The sequence below is a fragment of the Acipenser ruthenus genome, chromosome 2, assembly GCF_902713425.1.
Source record: "Acipenser ruthenus chromosome 2, fAciRut3.2 maternal haplotype, whole genome shotgun sequence".
NCBI classification, from domain to species: Eukaryota; Metazoa; Chordata; class Actinopteri; order Acipenseriformes; family Acipenseridae; genus Acipenser; species Acipenser ruthenus.
In genome coordinates, this window is record NC_081190.1 from 68538983 (window position 1) to 68554585 (window position 15603).

The following is a 15603-nucleotide window of genomic DNA, read 5'->3' on the forward strand; positions in this document are numbered from 1 at the left end:
GCTAATTGTCAGCACCTGCTTTCAGTGGCAAGCTCAATCTGAATAATCAAATAATAGTTTCGTACAGCTCTAGTTTTTGGGTTCTAATTCCAATTTATCCAGGGGGGTTCAAATCAGGTCGCCTGGTCACCAAATGCGACCCTCAATTTTAATATGGCCAGTAGATTTTACCATGAAGTCGCCAAGTTGGCGACTAAGCATTTACAGGATATACAACAGAACTTTGGTTCTGTAATAAAGACTTTCTGCTTAACTGTCAGAATTTGCTCTGCCCAGCTTGTATATGACCGTAACTGAAAAATAAAGAAATGTGTTCACTTGCCTGGAATTTTTATATAGTTATCTTCCCTGGCATTTGATTGATATAGTTCTATGTCCTGGCATTTTATGTATATACTTCACTCGCTGCCATTTTATGCACACAGAAAATAGTTCCCTGGCATTTAATGTACATATTTCCCTGGAATTTTATGTAATTAGTTCCCTGGCACAAAATATATATATTTATATAAATACAGTAGAAACATACAGAAAACAGATCATCAATGACGTTTTTTATGAAATATGGTTAATAACTAATCATAGCTTTATGAAACGTTTGTACAGATCAAACTTCCACTCTACAAAAACACAAACAAGTGTTTCTGATAGGCAAATATGCAGAAGCCTTCATTTTAGTTCAGAGATTTAAACATTTATTTTCTAAAACTATATACTATATACTGTATTCATTTAATTTTAATAGCAGCCCTTTTGTTCACCATACTTACAGTACCAAACCTGAAATCATTACATTTGATAAAATGCTTCTACTATCTGCCTTTTGTTTGTCATATAGGTCCACTGGTAAGGAGTTTGCTCTGAAGATAATTGATAAAGCCAAATGTAGTGGAAAGGTACGTGAATTTCAGTTACTGAACACAAGGATACTTGTGCGTGAAAGTAATTGTTGAAATAACTTTAATAAGTTATTCATATAAATGCATGGCTTGGGGCTAAGTTTTAGTGTTAAGGTCTCACAGTGTAGAAAATATAAGGGCCAGAGGCAAGGGTTTGAATCACCCAGTAGACAGACCACAAAACCGTCAATCGATTCAACACCATACCTTATCAGGTGGATATACAGTTATAACCAACCTTTGTTGGAGTGGTTTACCAGTACTTGTTACAGCATCCCATTGCTCTAGGCCTTGACTCGTAAAAGTAGTCACGGAAAGAATTTGAAATACTAAACCAAGACACCTGTTCTACAAGTCTACATAAGATTCAATACTGCATTTATTTTTGGAAAGGCTTGCACTCTAACTCTTACACACAGACGTTATTCTTTATTATTAATAGTAATATCAATAATTTAACAGACTGGAGAATAAACCATCGTTTAAGAGCAATCATTATTAGAATGAGCCCCCAAAACAACATATTTTCAAAATTCAGAAAACTTTTATTAATGAGGTACAATAGGCTAGGACTGATAAAGCGAGAAGGCCATTTGCCTTGAAACAAAGGTTATTTAAATTAGGTTTAAAGTTTTCAGGAATTATGATCCTTCTTTTATCACAGTGCTTGAAAGGGTGGTTAATAAACTTAAACGATTACCTGTACTGTACTAATAGACTTTTAATTTAATTGTTCAGCATCTCTCTCCACTAAATTATCACAGGGTCATGGGCCTTATCTGCTACATCTGACATTGATGGCGTTTTCTTTAAAAATAGTCTTGAACTGCACCTCAGCCTGTCCGCCCCTTGAAAATAATTTATTGATTGATTCGATTCTTTAGGGGGATATGTTGGCACCTCTCTGTGATTTATTGATCTGTTTGTACCATGTGGTAACTTAACACTGGATTTACAAAGCTCTGAATACTGTGCGCTGACACATGGGCTGTCTGCTCTAAAACGCTTTTAAATTATAACTCATTCCTGTCTGCTCCATAATCCAGGCAAAGTCTGTTTTCAATACATGATGCTGGTGCTCTCATCACATTGTTACTGGTGTAGCAGGGGTAAAACATGTTTTTTTCAGCCTTAATTAAGTACTTTGAATAAATAACTGTGCTGGCAACAGATCAATACATCTCTTAGCTCTACTTCTATTTATGACACACATTCGTTTTGGGAACAGTGCGCTTGAGTATCAGGGTTTGGGTTTGATTCCATCCAACCAGGAGCACCTTATTGAGAATGAAGTGGCAGTGCTGCGAAGAGTGAAGCACCCCAACATCATCATGCTGATCGAGGAGGTGGACACTGCGGCAGAGCTGTACCTGGTCATGGAGCTGGTGAAGGTGAGAGGTCGGGCCTGAGGAAGCTAATGCACCAGATTACCTAGATTGCATTTACCGGCTATATTGCCCTATTATGAGGACTTTGAAAAGTGTTCATCCATCAACCAGGAAGCTCTACTGCAGGGCGCTAACTGCCTAACTTTAAAAAAGGCAAAACAGTGGGAATCAAAACATTGGAAAGGTGTGTATATACGTTTAAAATAGCAATAAATGCGAGGGGTCCCCGAATGGCTCATCCAGTTAAAATGCTGCCGCTAAGAGCGCAGGATGAGTCACACATAGCTTGGAAGGTTCGCGTCCAGGCTGTGCAGACAGGCCGAACTTTTCTGGGGACCCCGAGGGGGGCGTCACATTGGCTCTGATGCTCCCGGGGTGGGAGACAGGAAACCAGCAGGGATTGCTTCTCCTCATCGCGCAACAGCGAACCCTACTGGCCAGTCACCGAGCACATTCAGCGTGGATAAGAGGCAAGGCAGGTCTCTGTTCACTGAGATCGGTAGCCTGCCCAACTCTGCTCTGGATTGCTCGGCGTAAAAGCGATTCTGGCTTTAGGCTTGTGAGATCGGAGGACGCTCACACGCCCTCAGAATGTCTGTGCTGTGTGGGGACTCGCTGCGGTGAGGAGAAAAAACATAATTGGCATTTCAAATTGGGGGGAAATAAACAGAAATAATAATAGCAATAAATGCATTGTTTACCAGTTTCTAATCAATCTAAATCCTAATTGTCGGGCGTTGTCTTGGCAGCTGACTTTGTCTACATTTCTCATGCCGTCAACTGCCAGTTGGCAATGCCCTCTAATCAGGGTTGTAGTGTGCAGCATTAGTGTAACAAGATAAGACAGTAATATGATTCCAAAAATTCACATGAAATATTCTGTAAATTACTGTACAGGACAACAGACATGATTACAGGACAGATTCGCCACTGGACAAGGAGTACATGACAAGTGACAAGTTGTCATTTAAACAGTATTTCATTTATTTTTTTTTCTAAAGGGTGGAGACCTTTTTGATGCCATCACATCCTCGACTAAGTACACAGAGAGGGATGCCAGTGCCATGGTGTACAATTTAGCCGGCGCTCTCAAATACCTGCACTGTCTGAATATTGTTCACAGGGACATCAAACCTGAGAACCTTCTGGTAGGCACATGCATCGAAAGGTGCAAAAGAGCTCTTACACTATATAGTACTGCATTAGTTTCATATTTCAGCAGTATTATACAGTACTTTTCACCTTCCAACCCATGGGGGTGCCAGCAATTAAGACTTCAATAAAATGTTGCATTGTAATTGGCAGCTTTATGTTATTTGTAACCCCCTCCCCACCACTGCTAAAATGACAGAGAATAAAGCCCTGGACCCAGTGCCCGAAGCGATCAATAGCGACGCGATTTTTCAGTCGCATCGGGCAGTGTGTTATGCTTTGCGATGCGATTTTACAGGATCGGGCAATCGATTTCAATTGGCTCGCACAGTTTAAACACGTTAAATATTTTGCTATGCGATTCCGCTCGCAGGACCTCAACCAATGAGTTCACCGTGTTAGGTCATATGACACCAAATGCCAAAATGCATTCCTATAAAGTACAACAACACATATATGCAGCCACATCTGGATAGCAATTTGGATACTGTGTATTCTGCAATGTCGATTAGACCATTCGCTACAGCAACAGACAGTTCAGGAACCCAGTATCAGGATTTGTAGACAATAATAAAAGAAGCTTGTTATTTTTGTTTAGTTAAAAGTACAAAAATAGTACGAAATATTTCTGCATTTCCTGGTCGTTGCTTATTTTTTGTGTAACTGGGGTCTAAATGTAACATTTACCATGTGTCTGTCTATCTGTTATTTCACATGCAAATGGATGACGACGTCATCACATTGTAGTTCTCGATCGTGTGGGACATGCGTATTTTCATTGTTCTCATTTAAAAAAAAGTGAATGCATATTGTTTAATAAAACTCTTGCAAGTACACAAGGAAATTGCTATTTTATTGGTAACTAATTTAAACATGCAAGGGGTAATTTGAATGAGCTCACAGAAACACATAGCATGGGAAACGGTACTGCCATAGCCTTTAACTTTCGGCTACTGAATCGCCCCATTGGCGCTGACTAGGAGGTAAACAACAACTGCTGGGACCTCGGTTTAACACTTGAAATGTATTTGCTTACAATTGTAAGTCGCCCTGGATAAGGGCGTCTGCTAAGAAATAAATAAATAATTTTATGCCATACACCCCGAAAAAACTCAGAAAATGTGCCCCACTTCCTGCGTTGTCATCGGGCAGTGTGTCATGCGTGCTCTAAGAGGTGTTTTTTGCGACGCGACCTCCGGCAGAGATGCGACGATTACATCGGGCAGTGTGTCTCCGGCTTAAGAGCTAGACCATCTGTAATAAAGTAGGGTCGAAAACATTGCTTTTCCAGACTTGGTTGCAAATGAGAAAGATGCACCGCTCTAGTAAATAACACACGCACTATCCAACCTTAACCAAATTAAAAAAAAAACATTTTGTCAGTAATATTTGTTAGGTGCGTGAATGACTGAGTCAGCTGAATTATTCAGTTATGGCTTGTGTTCAACACGGTGTTGAGTCTCCTTGATCTGGTTCTAATCATAAAGCTTCTTTCTTGGGGTGAGTGCTGTATTTCTGTGTAGTCCACTAACATATATTTTGTAACAATGGAAGTTATTTAATAATTGTACAACAGGCTGTGTTATTTAATGCACTAACTTTCAATGTATTCAGCCTGATTTGAATGTGGAACAGCAGAGTTATCCAGAATGGATGACAATCCTTTCTAGCGACTGCCTTCGTGTAACCTTATGTATACCATTTAATGAATACTCTTTGACGCTCACTCTAGGAAGGTGGGTAGTAGACCACGTTGAAGCTCCCTAAACAGTATAGTTAAGTGTACTGTATTACACAGTTTTGGAATCCAGAGGCTTATTTTAAGAAAAGCTGCAGTTAAGTAATCATGTGCTATACAATAATGTGTTCTGTGTGATTACACTGTGCCCATTTGACTATTGTCCGTCAATAATTTTGTCAGATTTGCGTTTGTTCCGATAAGACTTTTGTCCACTTTGACTTTGGTCCAACAAGACATTTGCTTTATGGTTTTCGGACTATTTTAGCAGTACCCATGCCTAAATGACACTAAATAACTCGGTATGAGGTTCAAATATTTCTAGATGCTTGACTGCGCCTACAGCACTTCACTCCAAAACCAGGTCATGTAGCCTGTATTGCAGTACAGTAAGAAATCATAAAATGGATCACAGTATCGGTGATACTTTATTAACTACCAAGCAGTAGTATGTCCATAAACATGATGAATGTTCAGCAGCTGGAATTACAGGCATACTTGCCATTTCAGAGTAGCTAGACTATAATCTGGAACAAGATCTTAGGAACTCAGCCTTCAATGTAAAACAACTGTTATCTGAAAAGGAAAATGAGGAGCGGTTATATGAAGATATCATAAAACAAATGTTCCCTATTCAGCAGGTGGAACGGGGGAAAAACTGGAACTAAGGTTAGACTGCTGATTTTACCCTTATGAAAGTTTACCACAGTGAATTTATCAGTGTTTTCGCACTTTTCTTATGGTTTTACTTTACGTTTCCCATGTTTTCCTACTGTTTTAACATGCTATCACTGTGCTTTACTATACTGGACCATGGTTAACCATGGTGTACGATAGTAAACATTTTTTAGAAACATCTATTATGGTGTATCATGGTGTTCCCATGGTCCAGTATAGTAAAGCACAGTGAAAGCTTGTTAAAACAGTAGGAAACCATAGAAGTAAAACCATGGTAAAAGTGCGAAAACATTATGATAAATTCACTGTGGTAAACTTTCATAAGGGTAGCGCAGGTACTTTTAATAGGATTTAGTGCATAATGTGTGAACGATGAAGGTTCATATTTTCAGTGCTATATTTCCGTTGTGTTTCTGCACAAAACACATCGTGGATTGCACACTGTATTGTTTAGAAAGTTGGACGGATTGCATTAAGTTAACACTGCAGAATCATGCCTGTAGGGTGGAGATTTCAGAGTAACTGAAGCAAAACAACTCTGTATTCCATTGCAGTTGCTGCTGTGAAAAGTGCCGCCCGATAGCCATTATCACAAGAGATCTCCTTTGTGCCAGGCAACTTAAGATGAAGGAGAATGAGGATATGCAGAAAATCCAAATTTACCTTGTTCTATTGGAAAATGAACACATACAATATTGACCACCAGATGGCGCAATGCAGAAATCCTATTGATGAGTAATGCATCTAGGTCGGAATATATTATCACACAATAAGGTAGGCCTTTGATTTGGTGTTTTATTGTGTTATGATATATTCTGATAAATAGGTTATTGTGTATATATATATATAAAAAAAAATGTGGAAGAACAGCATGAATTACTGAACGTTTTACATCAATAATTAAGTCAATTAATAGCTTTTATTTTATTTTATTTATTTATTTATTTATTTATTTATTTATTTATTGGAATCCCTAAAAACACAAGGTCATCGTCAGAATTATTTATTTCTTAGCAGATGCCCTTATCCAGGACGACTTACAATTGTTACAAAATATCACAGTACAAAATATCTCACATTACAAAATATCCCATTGTAAAGGTATCACATTTCAGAATATCACATTACAGATAAGAGCAGTTGTAAAGTACAATAAAATCAGTAGCAAAAGATCAAATTCAAATAAGAGCAAAAATAAATAAAAATAGAGAATACAGTAAATAAGAGCGGGTTCGACTAAGAGCAGTTAACTTGTGTTAAAACTATTTGCTTGTACGAGTAAAGTCCAGTAAGAACAAAAAAAGTGAATACGGGTACCTATGAGAGTAAAGTCAAATACTAGATACAGGAAGTAGTTCTAATTAAGAGCAATAGTAGAATAAGGCAAGGTATGTAGAAGTTCAGTGCAAGTACAAGCTGATGCAAGTACTGGTACAATTGGGTGCCATATAGTCCAGTATAGTCGAGAGTTGTGAGGTTTATAGATGCTGTCTGAACATGTGTGTCTTGAGGAGACGCTGGAAGGTGGTAAGGGACTGAGCAGTCCTGATATCCATAGGTAGGTCGTTCCACCACTGAGGGGCAAGTGGAAGCTCTGGAAGCAGGGGAGCGGAGGGGGGGTACAGCTAATTTGCTGGTGGTGGAGGAGCGGAGGGGGCGAGAGGGGGTGTAGGGAGAAATAATAGTCTGGAGATAGGAGGGAGCAGAAAGGTCAAGACAGTGATAGGCGACTACAAGAGTTTTGAATTGGATGCGAGCAGCAATAGTGAGCCAGTGCAGAGAGCGGAGCAGTGGTGTAGCATGGGAGAAACGAGGAAGGGAAAAGACAAGGCGAGCAGCAGAGTTTTGGATGAGCTGGAGCAGATGGATGGCAGGCCAGGAGGGAGTTGCAGTAGTCAAGGCGGGACAATACCAGGGCCTGAACTAGTAGCTGTGTGGAGTAGTCTGTGAGGAAGAGTGAATTCTGCATATGTTGCTGAGGTAGAAGCGCCAGGAACGTGCCAGAGTAGAGATGTGCTGAGAGTACGAGAGGGAGGGGTCGAGGGTGACACCAAGGTTCTTGGTGGATGAGGAGAGAGAGAGGGTTGTGGATTGAAGATGAATAGAGATTGAGAGATCAGCGGTCAGGGAGGAAGAGGGGGTGAAGAAAAGTAGGTCTGACTTGGAGAGGTTGAGTTTGAGATGATGCAAGTGCATCCAGGAGGAGATGGCCGAGAGGCAGGTCGAGATATGGGAGACATGTTGGGGTCAGAGGGGGGAAAGGAGAAGAAGATCTGGGCATCATCAGTGTAGAAATGATATCACTATGTAACACAATTTTTGTTCCTGGGTAGTAAGTGTTATTTCCTAATTGCTTATGCCTCAAAAGTATAGAAAATGGCTATTATTCCCCACAAACTTTGCTTTTGTGACCAGGACAGTGATATTTTGAAATTTACCTATTTCCAATGAGAAAACGGGCGAATTTGTGTCTTTTCGTTCACATAAAGTCAGAAAAAAAAACATATGAATCCAAATTAACATGTATTTATACTAAAGTAATACAAAAATGTCTACAAAAGATTTAGAATCGAGTAGTTTTTCGAGATTTACGATTATACTGTAACTCACTTTCACGAATCAGCCCCCATATGTAGTCTCCCATCATGTTCTCGTTATACTGTCCTTGGTAGCGACGTTCAAAGTCCAGTATATCCTGGTGGAAGCGCTCGCCTTGCTCCTCCGAGTACGCTCCCATGTTCTCCTTGAATTTATCAAGATGAGCATCAAGGATATGGACTTTGAGGGACATCCTACAGCCCATTGTGCCGTAGTTCTTCACCAGAGTCTCAACCAGCTCCACATAGTTTTCGGCCTTGTGATTGCCCAGGAAGCCCCGGACCACTGCGACAAAGCTGTTCCAAGCCGCTTTCTCCTTACTAGTGAGCTTCTTGGGGAATTCATTGCACTCCAGGATCTTCTTTATCTGTGGTCCGATGAAGACACCGGCTTTGACCTTTGCCTCAGACAGCTTAGGGAAGAAGTCTTGAAGGTACTTGAAGGCTGCCGACTCCTTATCTAGAGCTCTGACAAATTGTTTCATAAGGCCCAATTTGATGTGCAGTGGTGGCATCAGCACCTTCCGGGGGTCCACCAGTGGCTCCCACTTGACGTTGTTCCTCCCCACAGAGAACTCGGTCCGCTGTGGCCAGTCCTGCCTGTGGTAGTGCGCCTTGGTGTCCCTGCTGTCCCAAAGGCAAAGATAGCAGGGAAACTTGGTAAAACCGCCTTGGAGATCCATCAGGAATGCCACCATTTTGAAGTCTCCTATGACCTTGATGCCATCTCAGAAAAATGCAGATATGTATCCACTTAGGCAGATGGAACTAAATTGAACTTGTGGGCTTAAGGCCCCTGTATTTATACTACCATTTATATTACTGGAAAGTTCTAGAAAGTTCTAGAAGTTAATCCAAGTTTACTCAGCACTGAATCTATCTGGAATAGGTAAATTTCAAAATATCACTGTCCTGGTCACAAAAGCAAAGTTTGTGGGGAATAATAGCCATTTTCTATACTTTTGAGGCATAAGCAATTAGGAAATAACACTTACTACCCAGGAACAAAAAAAAAAAAAAAAAATTGTTACACGGTGTATGAGAAGCCATGGGTGGAGATGAGGGGACCCAGGGGTGATAGCAGAGGAAAGGGGGAGATGACGTTAGATGAGTTAGATTTGTAGCGGCAAGGAGAAGCCAGAGGACAGAAACAAGAGTAGAAATGGCTATGGGAGAGGGTGGTGCCGATAGGTAAGCGAAAACAGACAGGAGGAGCGAGTGCATCAAATAATAAACAGAAAAGAAAAAAGAAAAAAATATATGCAAACCTTGGGCGCACAGTCAAACAAAGTATGAGATTTATCAACATCCATAGACTCACGCACACTCTTGACCATGCGTACGATCATTTCCTTGTGTTAGATTGATAGTACTGCAAGAAAAAAATCTACCCCCTATTATTCAGGATAATACACCATCACTGCATAATGAAAAACAATTACGTTCATAGCTGAAATTTGACGTTTCTATATAATTAGCCTTATACTATAATTAATATCCACACAGTGGTATCAATATTGATTATTACCACCAGGAGTATTACAAACTGAATAGAAAACGTTGTTGTTGTTGTTGTTGTTGTTGTTGTTGTTGTTGTTGTTGTTGTTGTTGTTGTTGTTAGTCCTTTGTGTCTTGCATGTGCATTGTGCATTATGAATAGCAAAATAATATAATACCGGTAAGTAGAAACAGACATGCAGCCTATTAACATGTAAATATTTTCACTATAAGTTTACAGAATAATTGTAAACCACTTGAAAATGGCTGATCTCGTCCTTTTGGAAGACCTTGCTAACACCGCTTTTTGTCGAGAGGGAGTATTTAGGGGTTGTTATGACTTCTTTGCACAAAGCACAGAAACACTTTCCCATTGAAGTCCTATTAGAATTATGCAATATGTTGGGACCTAGGCTACACAGACCAACCAAGCGCACTCACTGACTGACGGACAGCAGATTGAAATAAAAAGGGGTTTTCATTTAATTACTGGGTTCCCCAATACCGTTGGTGCTATAGACTGCACCCAAATAGCAATTAAAAGCACAGACATTGAATGAATTTCATTTTGTGAACATGACACAGTACCACTCTATTAATGTGCAGGTTATATGTGATGCCCGACTCTGTCTACTAAATGCTATGGCTAAATGGGCAGGCGGAACCCACGATTCATTTATTCTTCAGAACAGCAGTGTGGCCACTTGCGGAGAGGCTACATTTACCATACAAGGCTATACAGGGGCGTTTTAATTGCAAATTTCCACGTGCAAACAATTTTAGTGACATTGAGATTTACTAACTCTTATTACTTGGAAACGTGCGTACCAGTGCCTTACGCAAGATTGATAAATCAGAATTTAATTGTGCGTGTGAACATTCTAAACTCTGTGTATGAACAATTAAAGTAACGTTTTTATGCACGATTGATAAATATAGCCCCATGGTTTGGAGTTGGAGCCTTCAGTTCGATGCTTGGATAGAACATTTTGCAGCCGGTCCATGTTGGCCTGTCCTCATGTGGACTACCACAGTGTAGACTACCAGCCCTTTGGTGATGAGGCCCTTCGGTGAGCTGGCACACTAGCTTAGCGTCAGTGCTTATAAAATGCCCGACAGGTTGAGAGCTGGGTGCTGCAGACAGTAGGTTGAAAATTATTCTGAATCCAGTCAGCTGCGCCCTGTGTGAGTTGGTAGATTGTTACACCAACACAACTCGCTCATGTTACAGCCTCAACTGGCAATCGTTCACTTTGCAAATTGCATAAACATGACACCCACCCTAGCACCCATTTCACAATCACATGCGCTTTATATACAGTATCATCAACTACAAATGGAAAGAACACCTTCCAAGAATTTGGTCCAATTGCTGCAAGTACAAAAAAATTATCATTTTGAAATAGGGATTTGGGAAAGGAAAATTGATCTTGTTTGCTGCAATTTACAAAAAAAAAATATTGATTTTGCGTTTTGAATGAATCTATGCCATCCTTAAGGGTCTGTACAGCATCTAGACCCAGGTCTGCCATGTGTGTCTGCAGGTCTGTGAGCATCCTGACGGCACCAAGTCTCTGAAGCTGGGAGATTTCGGCTTGGCCACTGTGGTGGAGGGGCCCCTCCATACAGTCTGTGGAACCCCCACCTATGTGGCTCCAGAGATCATTGCAGAAACTGGGTGAGTACCAGTACTGAGAACAGGCTTTCATCAAAATGGTTAAGTGCAAATGTTTTTACTTTGAAATTCACAGATCATAAGTGGTTTTGTTTCTTTCTTTCTTTAGTTCAATATTGGAGGTAATCAGCTAAATGATAATGTAATAGAAATGTTTTAAACAAGGGTAATACTGAACCAGACTAGTAATGTTGAAAGATAGCCCTCAGGTCAGCCTGTTTTTTAAGAATAATTGTCTCTCAATTTAAGTTTTATTTGAGCTTCAAACAGTGACATGTAATGATAATTGCCTGTGCTGACAACCCTGTTTTAAAAAAAATAAATAAATAAAAAAATGATTCAATCGCACTGGGTATTGCTCTGGCAGTAAAACGGTGATAAGTATCCATTGATTATTGGGACAAGGTAAATGGCTAATCAGGCTGAGCTTTCATTGATTTCCGTAATGTAATAGTTCTGATGGAATAGTGCAGTGATTTTGTGAAATCAATTCCTAGGGTGACAGCACAGGCTAAAAAGAGTTGTAGATAAAAAGCCACGTCTGTTTAGCTACACAGTATCAGGGGACAGTTTTGACCGGGCAACCTGTCCGTCCTAAAATGTCTTATTATATAAAGCAGAACATCTGCTTTCTTTTGAGTGTTTCACCTCCCAAATGAAATCAAATTTAACAGCAGTACTGTAACTGGAACATATTTCAAATTCACATATATAGTCCTGAGGGGAGTGTGACTGTGAGCCTGTTCATTTTTATGCCCCTGTTCTGATGTATGCTGTGTGTGAACGGCTGCCTCACCTCCTCTCTTCGTTCCCTCAGTTACGGCCTGAAGGTGGATATCTGGGCTGCTGGTGTCATCACTTACATCCTCCTTTGTGGGTTTCCCCCATTCCGCAGGTAATATTAGACTTAGATTTCGCTTAGTCAGTAAGCCTGGCTAAATTACTAGTACTTGCTATAAAGCCAAAACATCTCCAATGCAGTAGCCTATGCCAAGGACCAAGCATTTTTCAGTGCGATGCTCCCCCAGGACCAGGTGTTTTTTTAGCTGTAGTTGACTCTCTTCCTATAAAAAATCACTAAAAAACCATTTCTTTTTATAGTAGTATTTGGAAATGCTGTCCTTTTTTCAAAACACTATGGGGAGCATTATAAAGTACTTCAGAAACCATACAAGCTTTTTTCGTTTTTTTTCAGTGCAATATTTCGTTGTTGTTTTTTTCGTTTTTTTTTAATCTATTTTTTATTATGTATTCTGCTTAGAGATACAAGTATAAAAAAAACATGTTATTCTATGAACCAAGGGGCCTTACAATATTTCCTGAAAGTTTTGTTGAAAAATATTGATGTTTGGGCAAATTACAAGACATTGTTTCACCAGAGTGATTGCAATGACATAATACACATTTATTCTCAGTGTCTTTATAAGCAATAATGGACACTACTCTTGATTTATTTTCTCAAAATAAATATGTATATGTAAAATAATAGTTATTCATTCCATTATTGTCAGTAATAAGGAAAAAAAAAAAGCGTACCTGATACAATTAGTTAATGAAATAGTATATGGTTATATCCACTCATTTCTTGATATTTATACATGTTGTAAAAACATATATATTAAAACACATGAGACAGAATACATGTTCTAATATAATTATAAGTCAAATACATCAGATTTACAGTGTTTCCCCATTTTTATATTTTTTATACTCTAAACAAGTTCCTGTAGACACTGAATGTCCCTCTCTGTGATATCACATGAAAAAAATATATATTGGGATGTGAACGTCAGTCCCTCCCCTATGCAGTGATGTGTGTTTCAAGCCTGTACTGCAAAGCACGGTGGCTCAGTAAGTCATCAAAATAAAGTGCTTTTTTTTATCGTGTTTACACAATCGCGGTCCTAGAAGCCCACATGTAATACTACAGATTGTCTATTTTGTGTAAAGAGATGGTTTGTAGTTGATCATATAAGGGGTATAAAAAGTACCCTAGATGCTTTTTAAAGACCTGCTCTACTACTAAAGGCTTCCATAGAAATGGTTAACTGCAGTGTATTTACTTTGCAAGTCACAGATAAATGGTTTTGCTACCTTCATATATCCCCATTTTCCAGTTCAATATTAGAGGTAATCTGCTAAATGTATTTACTATAAGGCATGTCCAAGTAATGTTGAAAGGTAGCTCTCAGGCCAACCTGTTTTTAAGAATGTCGCTCAATTTAAGTTGTGTTTGAGCTGCAAACAGTTCTGGGCAGCCAGGCGTGGTGTAAATTTTGCTACAGTGAGGTTAGAATCGAAGGAAATTTAAAATAATATGTTTTCAGTACAGCCAGTGGCAGAGCAACAGGGATGTAAATAAGCTGAGATCTGGTTGTTTAACAGCTGTCATTCCCAGGAGGCCTGGTTATGCTTTCAGAACATCCTGGAATGTCTCACCTGCTGCTGTCAGGACTTGCCACCTGTCTGAGAGATCTTTTAAGCTGCTGGAATACATTTATAGTCCACACACTTAGTTAAAGGGCTAAAAACCAAGGCCTTGAAAGCACTTTTCTATCTCCTAATTAGTAACTTTATTATTTTGATGATTATCTTTTTGTTTGACTTTATTTTCGTTTTAGCTCCAGTAAAACCTGTTTATTCTGACAGAACGCTATTAGCCTTGGTTATATTTATAATGTACATTTTAAGCTTGGCAAAGTTTTGGTGGATGTCTTCCAAGTCTGAGACTTTTACAAAGCTAAACATGAAGAACAGTGCGAGGATAATGGTAAGATAGAGGAAAATCTTACTAAAGCTAATGAAATGTTAAACAATGATGTACACTTTTTAGAACAGATAGAACAGCAAGGTAACTAAGGTAAATGTGCAGGGAAATTTCAAAGTAATATAATTAGGTTGCAACAGCAGGTAAAAGCAGGGTGTTGGTTTCCATAGTTTTGTAAAGCAACCCAGGTGATGCTCCGAAGGAAGAAAATGCTTCATAGTAAACAACTATTTAAGAACAGGAGACAGATTCTGTATTCCAGTATAACAACGTCTTCACTGCTATGAAGCTGTATGAATAAGATTTGGAATCTTGCTCCAGTTAGCTGCCAAGGAAAGTGGCTTCTTTCACCATGCAGTGGATTTCTCAGGCAGTAGAAACCTGATGTTGGTTTTTCATTTTTTTATTGTTTTTATGTATGTAATGATCCTCGCCCGCTCTGCTTTATCACTGCACAGTGAGAACAATCTTCAAGAGGACCTTTTTGACCAGATACTTGAGGGACGCTTGGAATTTCCATCTCCCTACTGGGACAACATCACTGACTCGGCTAAAGTAAGTCCTTTAGGCATGTCCACGGGAGATGAGTGCTAGTCACTCCAACATGACTGTATTATGAGGCAGTCTTTACCATTTACCTGCTGTTTGTTTTATCTGTAGTGTGTTTTTCATCATCTGTTATACATAGAATGGTCAAGCTCGTTCCAGCTTAATACAGTCGGCACCGCTTTATTGGGACGCCTCAGGAGATGTACGAATATCCCAAATAAGCGGCTATCCCAATTAAACGAGAGGTATTTGAGAGGACCTTAGTCACACTTGTATTCATAATTTACGACATGCAGAAGAGAAGTAATTTTTACAGTTTTATATTTCTAAATGAAAAGAAAACAAATGAAATCACATCACTTTATGAATAAATGTTAAAGGCATCATTTTAAATATCATTTTTTTTTTGTTATTCCTGAACAAAATGAATCGCTGTTTTTTTTTTAAATTTCTGAATGAAAAAAAAAATAATGAAATCACATCAGAAGAAGAAACACCTGCAATGCTGACACGCCAACTTTCTTTGTCACAGCAGCCTGAGAAACCACAGGAGACACAGTTTAAGCAAACCTGTCCTGCTCTGAAAAGCAATCTATAATTTGAAAAAACTGTATCCCAATTAAACAAAGTCATGTCCCAATTAAACTACATAAATAGCATTGG

General features: G+C 39.3%; 1 protein-coding gene across 6 annotated transcripts in view; it reads left to right on the forward strand.

The window, feature by feature from the left end:
* LOC117408912 (serine/threonine-protein kinase DCLK2) overlaps positions 1-15603 on the forward strand; it is a 104893-nt gene that overhangs the window by 75483 nt on the left and 13807 nt on the right. For all 6 annotated transcript variants that reach the window (XR_004545442.3, XR_009308829.1, XM_034014343.3 and 3 more), the window contains exons 9-14: positions 839-896; positions 2171-2290; positions 3289-3435; positions 11494-11627; positions 12442-12519; positions 14850-14946. Coding sequence is in view for 4 of the 6 variants with exons in the window: in XM_034014343.3 (XP_033870234.2) it covers positions 839-896; positions 2171-2290; positions 3289-3435; positions 11494-11627; positions 12442-12519; positions 14850-14946 (634 nt within the window). In the remaining 2 variants the exon portion in view is untranslated. The remainder of the gene's footprint in view (positions 1-838; positions 897-2170; positions 2291-3288; positions 3436-11493; positions 11628-12441; positions 12520-14849; positions 14947-15603) is intronic.